At 27.8% G+C, this 14542-nt stretch overlaps 2 protein-coding genes across 2 annotated transcripts; both read right to left on the bottom strand.

Annotated features, from left to right (window-relative positions):
- Positions 1 to 2307: 2307 nt before the first annotated feature.
- LOC126666340 (transcription factor MYB8-like) lies at positions 2308 to 3605 on the bottom strand. Its single transcript, XM_050359363.2, has 3 exons — positions 3361 to 3605; positions 3152 to 3281; positions 2308 to 3052 (listed from the first exon to the last, which is right to left on the bottom strand). Exons 1-3 carry the CDS (start codon positions 3497 to 3499, stop codon positions 2428 to 2430), a joined length of 894 nt encoding a protein of 297 aa, XP_050215320.1. The 5' UTR covers positions 3500 to 3605; the 3' UTR covers positions 2308 to 2427.
- Positions 3606 to 6444: 2839 nt separating this feature from the next.
- On the bottom strand, positions 6445 to 8039 carry LOC126675212 (NAD(P)H-quinone oxidoreductase subunit T, chloroplastic). Its single transcript, XM_050369824.2, has 2 exons — positions 7580 to 8039; positions 6445 to 6931 (listed from the first exon to the last, which is right to left on the bottom strand). Exons 1-2 carry the CDS (start codon positions 7912 to 7914, stop codon positions 6505 to 6507), a joined length of 762 nt encoding a protein of 253 aa, XP_050225781.1. The 5' UTR covers positions 7915 to 8039; the 3' UTR covers positions 6445 to 6504.
- Positions 8040 to 14542: the final 6503 nt, after the last annotated feature.

Below are 14542 nucleotides of genomic sequence, written 5' to 3'. Positions count from 1 at the left end.
AACTAATTCAATTAAAAGTATTTGAGCTATTGCCTTACATACAAAACCTATTTTCTCAAAAAAAAAAACATACTTGTTTATAGCTTTTCTCTTAATTCCTCTTTAGCTGTCGTTAATAGTTTACCATTAACGATAACTATCTCTTTTTTTATGTTATTTTAATTTTATAAAATATAAAAAATAGCCAGTTTTTTTTCATTTTTCTTGATAGATTGACATTTATCGACGAAGCGCAAGTCCAGTTTAATTTTTTTGAATCAATAATATCGATTGAAGATATTTCAACAATAAAGATGAAATCGTTTATGAGTTATGGTAAAAAAAATTTGAAATTTTTATTTTGTTTGTTCTATATGAAAGATTTGTTGCTTTTTATCCGTGAAAGAGTTGTTATCCCTTTTTTATGAAGACTTTGTTGTCCTTTTTTATGAATGGTTTTTTAGGTGGTAGTTGATATCTGTAGTTTACGATTATGGAGAAATTTGATCAAAAACTGCACTTTATTAGCGAAACAGTTAGAATTTTTATTTATTTTTATAAGTAGACATGCGAATCAAGCAGCGTATTACTTGTTCCATGTCATGTCATCGGGTTTAAGTTCTGATTTTTCCCGAATTGCTTACAAAATGTAGCTGTTTCATATTCGATTTAATGAAATTTGATGAATTAAAAGAAATTAAAATATTTATCTAATTAATTATTTTTTAAAATAAAAACAAGCCTATAATTTAGGATGTCTAAAATAAAAATCAACCTATTTTTTATGGACCGCAAAATTAATTTTTTTTTAAAATGAGATAGAGAGAGTAAGTGTTAATCAAAGTATAGAGGATTAAGTTTTTTTTATTTCGAAAATAATAATTTAAGAATATGAAAAAATATATGGGGTCCTATAGACTTTAAAGTCTTGCATTTCTGTAATTATCTGTACAAACATTTCTGAGCAAGAGAGATTTTATTATCAAATAATTATCATTTATTTTCTCACTTTAGGTTTGAAAATACTATTGTTTCATTATTTAAAAAAAATTAACTGTTTCTCTCTATGTTTGACCAGATATTTTTTTTTTTTCAATTTAGTATGTTAGTTGACTTGATGAAACAATTTGATTATTCAATTTAACCTCTGGATATATTTTTTATAAAATTATTAAAAATTCAAATAAAATTTAAACTAATTTATATTAATTTTTTGAAATTTAAAATTGAATTGAAGTAAATATAATAAAATTTTATAATTTGAAATGAATTTTTAAAATATTAATCCACAAAAAGAAAATAATATATAAGTATAAGTACAATATTGTTTAATAAATAATTTTAAAATTTAACATAATTTTATAAAACCTTTTAAAAGAAAAATAAGTTTGTAAGTAAATCTAACTTACTTTTTAATATTTTTGGTTAAATCATCTAACAGACTTAACTAATAAAATAATTAACAAGAAAATTTGACCAAAATATTTTTTAAAACTTTTCAAAAATCATAGATATAATAATATTTAGGACTTACAGTGAAGGGTAAAGGTAAATATTCCTTCTGTTTTTTTAGTTATACATTTAGCCAAAATTGTATATATATATTAAAATAGTGGGTGTTTTATTTTAAATTGTAAAAATAAATACTAATATAACCCTACTAATTACTAAATGCATGGTACAAAACTATTTGTTAAGAAGGGTTAAGTTTGGAAGATAATAATTAAAATTACATTAAAATTCTAAATGGACAAGTAAATAAAAATAAATATATTTTATAAATAAACGACTAAAAAACGGAGGAAGGGAGTAATAATTGTTTTTTTCACTACTCTCTCTGTCCCAATAGAGTTGTCCACTTTGAGAAATTTTTTTGTGCCAAAATTTTTGTCCACTTTCTAAAAGAAACTAATTTTTACACTCAAAATCCTATATTAACCCTATTTAAAATCCACTAATAAGCCTTTTAAAAGTAAATTGGAAGTGCACCCTATATTAAATAGAGGTATAACAAGAAAACTAAGGAAAATTTTACAAAATCCATAAGCAATAATTATTTTTTTTAAACTGTGTGATAAAGGCAAAGTGAACAATTGGAGTATTATTTACATGGCTCAATAGATGTAAAGTAAAGAGAGTAGAAATGAATAAATGACAGAAAGAGAGGGTGGATAAGATATAATGATAAATTTTGATTTGGCAGTGGTAAATGCCAAAATTGAATGAATGCCAAAACAAAAGATCATCATCATAAAAAAGAGCCACCAATTTAGTCCTATTTTTGTTTGCAGAGAGTAAATTTGGAATTGTTTTTCTAACATCTCATCATTACTACCATCAAACAAAATCCAATCTCTATATTACTTCTGACTATAAATTGTCAGGTGAAGTAAATTGGCAATGTCTGAGAATTCAATTCCCAATCTACCCAAAAAAAAAATACAAAAATTAATTGCTATTATAATTATAATATCTACAAAACCCATTTGAATTACTGCAATTCCTACACAATTGAGAAGAACCCAATTGGCAACAAGTACATATTGATCCATTTACCAATTTTCCAAACAACTGGTACTGAGTTTCTTGCTCTAATTTCGATTCTGCTGAGTTTGAAGATGTTGATGATCCAAAAGTCGATTCATTTCTTGAAGTTGGAGATAACCCAATTGTTAAATCCAAATTTATTTCTTGATTCTGGTGAGTTTGAAGAAATTCATGACGTTGTTGTTGTTGTTCTTCGTCGGTTGTCATGCCACTGCTTGTACAGTTATTATCTTCTAGAGACTCTGTTTTTATGAAACTGGAACTGAAAGTGTTAATAAAACTTAGGTTGGTGTTGTTGAAGAGGTTGGTTTCTAGGTTGGTTTCTGGTTTGGATTGAGTTGCAGCCGATTCAAAGTTTAAGTGAGTGATTTTGGGTTCTGATTTAACAGCGGTTTTTTCGTTGATTGAGAGGTGAGTTTGTGGGTCAAATCCACGGCTAAGTAGCTTTCTTTTGATATGGGTATTCCAATAATTTTTGATTTCATTATCTGTTCTTCCTGGTAATCTTCCCGCTATTAAAGACCATCTGTAATCAATCAAAATACCCATAAAATAAAGATTAAATCTTTGATTAAAATTAATTGAAATCAACAAAACGAAATCAAAATCAAAATTTACAACTTACTTATTGCCTAATAAGCTATGAAGCTTAATTATAAGTTCATCTTCTTCTTCAGTAAAGTTGCCTCTTTTAAGATCAGGCCTTAAATAATTTATCCATCTCAGTCTGCAACTTTTGCCGCATCTAAGCAACCCTGTAAAGCCAATTTTTTAGTTCCTCACTAATAATAAACAAATAGAAGTAAAAATTCTCCGGCGGCGGCGAGGACTTACCGGCGGATTTAGGGAGGGAACGCCAGCAACCTTCGCCGTGGTGACGGATGTAATCAATAAGGCGTTGGTCTTCTTCTTTAGTCCAGGCTCCTTTGTTGGTGTGAGCTTTTTCACAGCAAGGTGATCGACCCATGATCATATAAATTTCTCAGGTTTTGTGTGTTTGTTGAAGAATGTGCAGAGAGAAGAGGAAGTTTTGATTTTCTTTTATATGTAAAGACAAGAGGAAGTGTGTAGTGTTTAAAGAGATGATAGATAGGGGTGTGTAGCAAACCAAACCCAATTTAAAATTCAATCAAACCCAACTACAAATAATTTATTTATTAGTATAATTTTTTAATATGATTTTCAATTTTTAATTTAAACAATAAAAATAAATTTCAACTATCATTAATAAAAATATATGATAATAATATTTTCTTTATTTTGATATATAAAATAAAATGTTTAAGATAGAAACGAAAAATATGGATTTTAAAAAGTACTATTTTTTTAAATAATAAATCAATTTTAATGTATTTTATTTATATTTGTTTTAAATAAATAATATTTATATTTATATTATAGTAGAATTGAAGCGAAAAAATAGTGAATGTTATGGCATAGATGAGATTTGACCAAGTTGGTGAGAAAGAGAAGTGGTTAGAGATAGAGGGTGGATTTGGTAGGTAGCTCTACTTTTACGTCAGATTTGGTCTCTTTTATTTTCTTCTTTTTCTATAATACAATTAGTTATGGCTATGGATGGTGATGATATTGATAGTGTATGGTTATTATCCACAACTTATACTCCTAAATTCATATGCTTTCTTCTTCTTTTTCTATTTTTGTTTTCTGCTTTTACTTCTACTACCTACTTTCTTTCTACACTATTTCATTTTTGCCTCATCTCAGTCTAAACTTCCTTTTTTTTAGACGGTTTAATTTAAGATTTAGTATAAAGTTTTTTTAAAGGCTCAATACATATTTTGACCCTTGATTATGTATCCATTAGCCCATCTGATTTTCTATCTTTCAATTTAATCTATTTAACATTTCAAGCTGTAAATTTTATCTATTTAACTTCTCAACTTGTGACTTTTGTAATTGTTTAACTTTTTTTGTCCAGTTGAGACAAGCATTTGGTTACAAACAAAAAATAGCGCGTTAATATATTTTTGACAGATGAACTTAAAACTGATGTATCGTATAATTAAGGTATATTTTGACCCCCTGAATCTGTACCTCTATTTACTCATCTGACTCCCCTAACTTCTAGTTTAACCTTTTTGACATCTCATACTCTAAATTTTTTATATAATATATTTTTATTATAAAAATTAAAAAAAAAATTCTCTCTCTATTTTATATAATTACTGAAATTTTCATTTTTAAAAAAATAATATTTTTTTCACCTTTCCAAAAAGAATTAATAAAAGGAATGAAAAATAAATTAAAATATTAAAATTTAAAGTATAAATAAAAAATCAAAAACTTATAAATTTGATTATATTTTTATATATTCAAAAATAAAATCAACCTTTAAAATAATAATTTTTCATTTACAAGGCATATGATATGAGAAGTATGGTAAAAATGCAATAGTAGAAGCAATGATAAAGGTAAAAGGAGATCCACATATGGCCAAGGAGTTCAGTTCTATGGATCGACTCTCACTAAGATAATTTTTTTTGAAGAAAAACTCAACCTTCCATGTAAAGAACCGACTTCAAAGGATGGGAAGGTGAGAAAGAAAATAGAAGAATCATTAAGGAAATATAGAAGGTGCTTAATAAAATGATAAGTGTTTTTAGAATACTTATTTAGGGGTATGTTAGTTTAGATTTTAGATTAATTAGGTCGCATTTTTAATTATATAATATTTTAAATATGCACCTTTTAATTAGTTTTTATATTTTAGTTCATTTTTATTAAGGTTTTGTTGGTCACAAATTTGCTTTAGTATTTGAAGCATAATCGGAACCATAAAAGTCAAAATGATCCGATTCCAAAATCTACTAGGACGTAAAGGCTTACAACTCTCATAAAAAGAAAGTCAGTTCAGATTCTGTCATCTACTAGGTCGAAGTTTTGTTGCAAACTGAAATTTGAAATCAGCTTGGCTAATCTAATGAAGAATTGGAGTTTTGTCCAAACATTTGGATTGTTCATCTTTTTATTTTAATTTCTCTAACAACTTTAGTGCGGAGAAGATAAATTGCTAGATATTTTGGAAGGGGATTCATTCGCTACACTCTATACAACACTAGACAGAAAATAACACATGATTCTCTACAAAGGAGAAGAACACAATCAAGATGGAAATGAAGTAAAAGGTAAAGTTTTAAAATCGTGTTTTTTTATAAATAAAGTTAGAAATAAAGTATAATTTTCCATAATACAAAGTCTTCTTATGGCCCATTATTAATGTAGAATGTCTTTGCAAGTTGGGCCTTTTAAAAACTTTATTTCAAACTTTATCACTACCAATCTAATTTATCTATTTTTTTTATAGGATTAAATTCTTAGAATTGTCTTTTTTTTTAAAAAAAAAAATCTAATAGTAAAATAAAAATTTTGTTATAATAGTATTTGTACATTTAGTTGTAATGTTTGCTAATTTTTTTAATTTTTCACCTCAATACAATATCTATTAGTTTTATTTGGTTTTTCTGATCATTTTCAGTTTCAGATTCGTTTTTTTTCCTTCAACCACCGAAATATTAGAGACTTTAAAATTATATTTTAATGTTATTTTTTTATTTTTTAATATTAGAAGTCAAATTTTGAAATTATAAAAAATGAATTTTGCTAATTACAGAGTTAATTTATGAATTCAACTAAAAATTAAAACAATTAAATTAATTAGAAAACAACGGTTAGAATTGCAGCGAAATATTAAAATTAGGATATCTAAAGTTTTGGTTAAAATTACAACAATCTTCAAAAATTTAAATTTATTTAAAAATGTTTGAGGACAATATAAATTTTATTTTAATAATAGAGTTAATAAAATTTAAATTTTATTTATTTACACATACTCTGATGCAGCGAAGATAGTTAGCTTAGTGTGTGTGTATATATTTGAACCCCTATTACATCAAATTTATGAATCAATGTGGACTAACAAATATGTATAAAATGAGTTTAATGTGTAGAAAGAAGCTAGTAATAATAAGGTTCTTTAAAGAAAGCCACATAAACGATACAACAAATAGCAAAAACCAAAATGAAAGCATCAATAGTAAGAGCAGAAATAGCTTGATCACTGAGCTCCATGTTTCTTCCTCCAAGCCTATCAACCATGTCAGGAACTGATTCATAATTATCAAAGTCTTGCTCAAATGGATCTTCAAGTTTTATTCTCATTTCCTCTGCTTGACGGCTCGCCAGCTCTTGAGCAAGTGTCCAGTCATAAAACCTACGTTTCTCCTCATTGCTTAAGACATCGTAGATTTCTCTTAGTTTCATGAACTTGTCTGAAGCTGCTTTTAGTGGAAGTGAAGTTGTGTCTGGGTGATATTCTTTTGATAATCTCCTGTATGCTGCTTTTATCTCTTCTATATCAGAACCTGCTGATACACCTAAGAACCTGTTATACATCAAATTCCAAAAATCAGTTGCGGATTCAGGTTTTTTCCTTCAATCAGGGCTTAATTTTTATTTCATCTATCACCTTTTGACAATTCAGCCTTAAACTCCTTTTAATCCTGAATTCATAACAAGTCCTACTTTTTTAAAAAGTTTATGGCTCCAGTCTATCCTAATCTAAAGATAGTTTTGCCCTTGCCAACAATGATTTTATTATATTTAAGTAATTGATTACGGGGCTGTACTTTTTCTTTCTACAATTTGGTTACCGAACTTCAAAAAGTTAAATTGGTTATCGTATTATGCTTTTAGTGACTCCGGCAGATTTTGAATAAAATCCGGCCAATTTATATTGATATGACAGCCAATTTGTACTTCAATTTCCTTTCATCTCTGCATGCATCAGACACTCAGACATGAGACACCTCACATCCCTATTTCTCATTTTCCAAATTTAAAAATTACGAGCGAAATTCGGCACGTAAGCACAAATTGACTGAATTTTATTTAAAGACTCGAGTCACTAAAAGCATATTACAATAACCAATTTGTAACGTTTTGAAGTTCGATAATCAAACTGTGGAAAGGGAAATTTACTGTAACCCTAGAATCAATAACCCATGAGGAAGTAGTTACAAAAAGAACTTACTGGTAATGAGAGCCAGAAGCATCATTGAGCAATTCAGAAAAATTCTGGCCCAAAAGATTCTTCTGGTCTACTTGTTCATCATCTTCATTCAAATTACTCCTGCTACTTCCACCACCAATCCAACCTTCATCAGGGTCATCCCAATGTATTCTTGTATCAACTCCCGGTTGTGCTGCTCTTTCAGGTCCTTGTGCTGCAGCTGCGTAAACACTAAATCCATTCTTCTTCTTTCTTCTTGTAACTACTGTTGGTTGAGATTCTTTGTTGAAGTGGAGTTTATTTTGGTTTCTTGATATAAATGAATATGAAGCTTGAAGAGAAGTTGTGCAAGCCATTGCTGACTGATTCCATCTTTTTTCTGATTTGGGTTTACATGTTAAAGGAGGATGAAATTTTCATGGCCTCATGTTCCTGTGGCTGTGGGTTCATTTCTATTTGGCATCTAGTTTTTGGTGACTGCCAATAGAATAGTCCCATGGAGGTAGTCCATTTCTTTTATCTATTATTTGAGAAAAATTATTGCAACCGATGTGCTATGTCATTCGTGTAACAAACCAACGGTCCATTGGCCATATGGAAAAATTAATAATAAAAAAATAAATTAATAATATTAAAAAGTTTCTTATCTCAAATGTTCACTGGTTTATTATAAAAATAACGTGACGCAACGGTTGCATGGAATAAACACTCTTGAGTGAGTCCAAGTTATTTCAAAGCAACCACATTTCATTTGCTTATGCATTGCTTCCTTCATCCATTAACAACATTCTTCTTATGCATTGCGTCCTTTATCGGGTAATTGATCCTGAAGATCATTGAATTTTTGAATTTTTTCATTTTAATCACTAAACTATTTTTTTTTAATTTCGATCACTGAACTTTCATTTTTTTTCATTTTGGTATTTCAGGCCAAAAATGCTTAGGTGGCAGCCGGAAGTTGACATGTGACATCCGGATTTTACAAATTTTACTTTGAAAATTTATCACACATACATAATTTCACTTTGAAAATGACTTTTTGGATCAAATAATGCATATATAGCAACTTTTCAGGTTGAAAAAAATTAATTCCGGCTGCCACCTAATCATTTTTGGCCGGAAAATGAAAAAAAAATGAAAGTTCAGTGATCAAAATGAAAAAAAAATAGTTTAGTGACTGAAATGAAAAAACTCGAAAGTTCAGTGATCTTCAGGATTAATTATCCATCCTTTATCCATTAACAACATTCTTTTTTTTGGTTTCAATAAATACATGACGTCTCGAAGAGAGAGTGGTTATAACCCAAATTTCTTTTGGGCTTGCTCAACTGGGTATTAGGCCTGGATGAACTTTTATAGGAGAACAGGCACCACATCGGGCCTGAGAGGGAGCCCCAAAGTTAGTTAAGGTCTCATACATATAATAGAAATTTACACAACATATATGCTAAGCCCATTTTAATCTCAAAAATATGATAGGGAGTTTCAAAGTTGAAATATATAGGGTAATCTACACAAATCCCCTTTTTTGGGGCTTGGTTTATATTAATAACCCATAAAAAATCTTTTTGCAACAATCTCCTATAAAAATTTAAAACTTTACTTTTATACCTCAATACCCGAAAATAAACTGACTAGTAAATAAATAAGACAATCATGCCCCTTCTCTAATAAAAACGTATCAAATTATCATCTCTGTCTCATCATCATCAACAACGTGATAATCATCGCCGGCGAATCCAAATTGAAGAGCGTTGAACTGTAATAGTAACCAGCACCATAAAAAAAGTCAGGCGACGGACGAACACAACGTATGGTTTGTAATCGACGTTTTGATCTGTTGTAGGTGAAGCGAAGATGCCTGATCGGAAGAAGCATTCATGGAGTGATCTTCAAAAACTGTTCAAGAAATTAAAAAAAATTGAATTGAACAGTTTAGTAGAGATCTTGAAAAGCGCAGCGAGAGCGTATGAAAAGAAAAAGCAGAGATGAGAGGGAGATTGTTTGGTGATACCGATAAAAATAAGGTCGTAAAAAATGAAGACGGCGCCGTTTGAGTAGTGGCTCACGAGGAGTGCATCGCCGACTGCATTTACCTCATCCATCGTTTTACTGTTCAAGCTAATTAGTTAATCAATTGAAAGAAAATGATTAATTAGCAAAAGACTTTTGTATATCTGTAAATTTCAAATTTCTTTAGTTTCAAATTTGAATGAAGAAGAAAAGGGGAGATGTGTTGTGTCTTGGTCATGAATGAAAGTTGGTTTTTCCATGTAGTACACGTGTTAACAAAATAGAGCCAAATTGAATAATATGAACAAATTATTAATATACATAAATACTTATATATTTTGTATGTGCTCCAGTTTTTAATTATAAATTCACGGTGATCTGGTGGTCAAAGTCGAGACGGTCGTGGTCGTACTCATGATGGTCGATGGTCGAATTTGCTGTGCTCCATGTAAATTAAATATAAATTTAATGTCATCTCTCGCTATCACCGACCACCATCGATTAATTCAATTTATATTATTTTTTAAAAAGTAATTTATTTGGTTTACATTCAGTTTTTATTCGGTTTACATTTGGTTACCTTAACTTTACGCTCAATTTATTTTTAATAGATCTATTTTTACTATTCCTTTATTTTATAGTTTATAAAAATTTAATTTATAATTAGTTTACTAATAATTTAATTTAAATTAGATTAATTTGAATTCACATTGATTTTACATTAAGTTCACATTGAGTTCACATTAAGTTCATATTGAGTTTACATTAAGTTCAAATTGAGTTTAAATTTATTTTAAATTTAAATTAAGTTTTACTTTAGTAAGAACTTAAATAATTTACGTTCAGTTTATATTAAGTTGATATTGAGTTTATATTAAGTTTACATTAACTTACACCGACCACCGCGAAAAATGTAGATGTTTACTTTCAAATTACTATTAGTTTATTGGTCTCTTTAAAAATTTATTTTTAATTTATTAATAAACTAATTTGATATAGACCAATTTAATTTTAAATTTATGATAATTTATAAAACATTTACATAAGTTAATATTGAATTTACGTTGATTTTATATTAATAACACTAAGTTCTCATTGAGTTCACATTGGGTTCATATTGAGTTCACATTGAGTTTACATTGAGTTCACATTGAGTTGACATTAAGTTTAAACAAAATTTATACCGACCACTGCAAAAAACTTAGATAGTTTATTTTCAATTTACTATTAGTTTAGTTGCTTCTTGAAAATTTATTTAAATTAATTTAAAATAATTTGTCAAAAAGTTACATTAATCTGACATTGAGTTACGTTGAGCTTACATTAAGTTTACATCGAGTTCAGATTGAGTTTATATTAAGTTCACATTAAGTTTATATTGAATTTACACGATTTATATAAAGTTTATTTTAAACTTAAATTAGATTTCACTTTATTTTAATTTTATATTTAGTTCATACTGACCACCATAAAAAATCTTTCAAAAAATATTATCGATAATTTAATTTGATAAAAATAAATTAATTTTAAAATAATAATTAATTTATTTAAGAGTTTTCAAGTTAATTAGCATTTTCATGCTGTTTTTTTTTAAAAAAAAACAGAGGCTAAGTCATCAATATCATAATTATATTTATTTCTAAATTTTCATATAAAAATAAAAAGTGACCTTATCATAGTCCACATATATGTATCATTATCACCAACTAGTTCTTTAATCAAGGAAGCGTGTAAATGCTTCTAAATTAACTTAACCTAACAACATAGAATGACAAACAGAAAGTCTAATAACAATCCACCACAAGCATAAAATTCATTTAATATACCAGAATTAGAATCAATTTTTGAATTATTGACAATTTTATACCGAGCAACAGCCTTTACCAATGGCGAGACGTGTAAATCAACCATTTTTCTCGGCAACAAAACTAATACAGCTAGCGGCAGCCGGTACGACCCCCAACAGCCGGCGAAATCGAATTCAAATTATTATCAGTACTATACCAGTACTATACAGAGCTACATGAGCTTTAATAATGGTGATATCTGTAAATCAATCATAACTACAACAAAACAATAGCACCAGTATAGCAAGCGGCCGTCAGTCCGACCACCGGAGGTCGACAGTTTGGCCATCTGCGATCTGGTTTCAACAGCCCGATTCCAACAAACTAACTCAACAAATTTCATTTTTCTTCTGTCCTCAAGTGGGGTTATAAAAGGAATACAATAGTTTTGTAGGTAGACGTGCAAAGAAATTTTAAAAAATGAGGGATTTTTGCTAAAAATATTATGTTGGGTCACTAACATAAACTTTTCAGATTTTGGGATATATGGTGACATTTTCTCAAATATATACGGTTTTCACTTTTCAATTTATAATTAATATGGTTTTCTAAGTATATTATATGTTTACCAATGGTTTACCAAATATATATACTGTTTGGTAAATACTATGTATACCAGTGATTTAGAAACTCTTATGTTCTATGTTTTCTGATGTTATAATTTTTTAAGTTTTTATGTTTACTTTTATAAATACCATTTGCTATTCATTTGTTTATATTTGTTACTCTTTTAGCTCTTTAGTTTTTCATTTATATTATTTTCTTATATTTGTGACGTTTTTTTAGTGATTGTGGAGCTTTCATTTTAGCGTTTACGGAGCATTTGATCAAGAATAGACAAATTCCAGCATATTTTAACATCGACAACCATCAGGAACGTATTGAAACCTTGTTTTCATCGAAACGGCAATATGAAGTTTGAAGAGTATTGATAGCGTAGGAGGTTGAACCGATAGCATGAACTCAGACTCGATAAATTTCTAGAAAAATCAGGTTGTTATTTATTGTTTGTTTTTGAATTTTAATGAATTAGTTGTTTTGTGTTTTACATTATGATATATTGTTTGTTTTTGTATAAACTTTAAGTTATTGATATTGTTCAAAGTATGGCATACTATTGGTAACCATTTAGTAAACTATCAATTTTTGTTATCGAGTTTTTATAGGTGCTATTGTTTAATGAAATTATATATTTAGTAAATATTTGGTACATTTTCGGTAAACATATGGTAAACTAGCATTAGAATTAATGTTCTATACTTTTTGTAATGGGTTAATGTCAAAAAAAATCATGAACTTTACACGTTTTCTCATTTTAATCACGAAATTTAAATTTTCTCATTTTCATGCACGAACTAACATTTTTTCTCAAATTCATACATGGTGCTGAGGTGGCACTCATTCATTGGTGTAAAGTGACTTCCACCTCAGCGAATTACACCAATGGAGCCGTGATACCTCAACACCGTGCATGAATTTGAGAAAAAGTGGTAGTTCGTGCATGAAAATGAGAAAAATTAAACTGCGTGGTTAAAATGAAAAAACGTGTGAAGTTCGTTAATTTTTTTAACATTAACCCTTTTGTAATCGATGGTTTCACTTCATTTTTTACAATAACTTATTTGTTAGTATATTATAAAATATGTTTACATTATTTCTTGGTAAAGTCATATTCAAAACCGTTAAATATTTTAAATAAAATCAAAATCTAACAAATCGGTAAAACAATAAATTGATGTTTAATTTCGAAACCAAATTGTTTAAAATTATTTATACAAATTTATTAATCTATTATTTTAACTTTAATCTAAATGATGAAGTTTTTCAATCCATAAATCTCACTTTTCATGAATTTAAAATGGCTTAGTTCTATAAAGTTTAGAGTTTTTTAATCGGAATAGTTATTTTAATCATTTTAGCCTTTTACTATAAATAGAAGAAGTAATTTTTTTCCTAATTTCATTTTACACCATTTCTTGTTGAATGTTATTTTTAAAAGGCTAAGAGGCTGGAAAAACATTGACTTTTGTTTTAATTTCACCTCAACGTATCAATTTTTTTAATTTTATTCTATTTTGGATTTTTGATTTTCAATTGCACCCTAAATTAAAAAAAATAATTTTTTTATTATAAGGATAAAAATATGTAAAACAATTACATTTAAGGATCATTTTATAATTTTTTATTTGGATAAATTTAAACAAGCCGTTAAACTTAAAAACAATTCAAATAAATCTTAAAATATAAAAATATCAATATTAAAAAAAACATCAAATGAGTGAGGTCCAGCAGCAGATGCTCCTCGCCTGAGGAGTTCTCCTCAGGCGAGGAGCTGCCGGAGGAAGAGCAGCTGATGTTCCTTCGAAAACTTTAAAAAAAATTAATTAATTTTTTAAATATAATTAATTTTTTATATATAATTACTTTTTTTTATTATGAAGAAGACATGGTTTTTGTATACTTTATAATATTAAAGAATATTTAGATTAATTATTTGATAAATATAAAAGATCTAATTTGAATATTATCCAAATGAAAAGAGTCAATTTAATATTTTATGGTGCAATTGAAAATAAAAAACCAGAAATAGGATAAAATTGAAAAAATTGCTACGTCGGGTGTCATTGAAAACCAAAACAAAGGTTAGAGTTTTTTTCTTGCCCATTAGCCTTTTTGAAATGTTAAACTTTATTTTATTATAAAATTTAAGATAATTCATCATGTGGATATTTAGATATTGTGTTTTTTTAGTGACTGAATTTTAATTTTCTTTTTATTTTGATTTTTTAATTTAAATTTTATTTCGAAGTGTACGTGACAGTCGAATTTTGACACATGACAATTAAATTTTGCTAGTTTACCTTTAAAGTTGCCAAATATGCAGAATTTATTTTTGAGGGGAGTTTTTAAATCAAATTATGCATATATGATAAGTTTTTAAGTAAAAATAAATAAAATCTGGCTGCCACACGATTAATTTGAGCCAAAAATCTCTCACTGAATTAAAATTAAAATGTAGTAAGCAAAATAAAAAAAAATTAATTTAATCATTAAAATAGGAAAAAAAGAGTATGGATACCCACACCATCCATTATCCCAAAACTCGTTAGGATTTACTTTGTTG

Source organism: Mercurialis annua, linkage group LG1-X (assembly GCF_937616625.2).
Source record: "Mercurialis annua linkage group LG1-X, ddMerAnnu1.2, whole genome shotgun sequence".
Lineage (NCBI taxonomy): Eukaryota > Viridiplantae > Streptophyta > Magnoliopsida > Malpighiales > Euphorbiaceae > Mercurialis > Mercurialis annua.
Note: the sequence above shows the minus strand (reverse complement) of the source record. Positions and strands in the feature narration are given on the sequence as shown.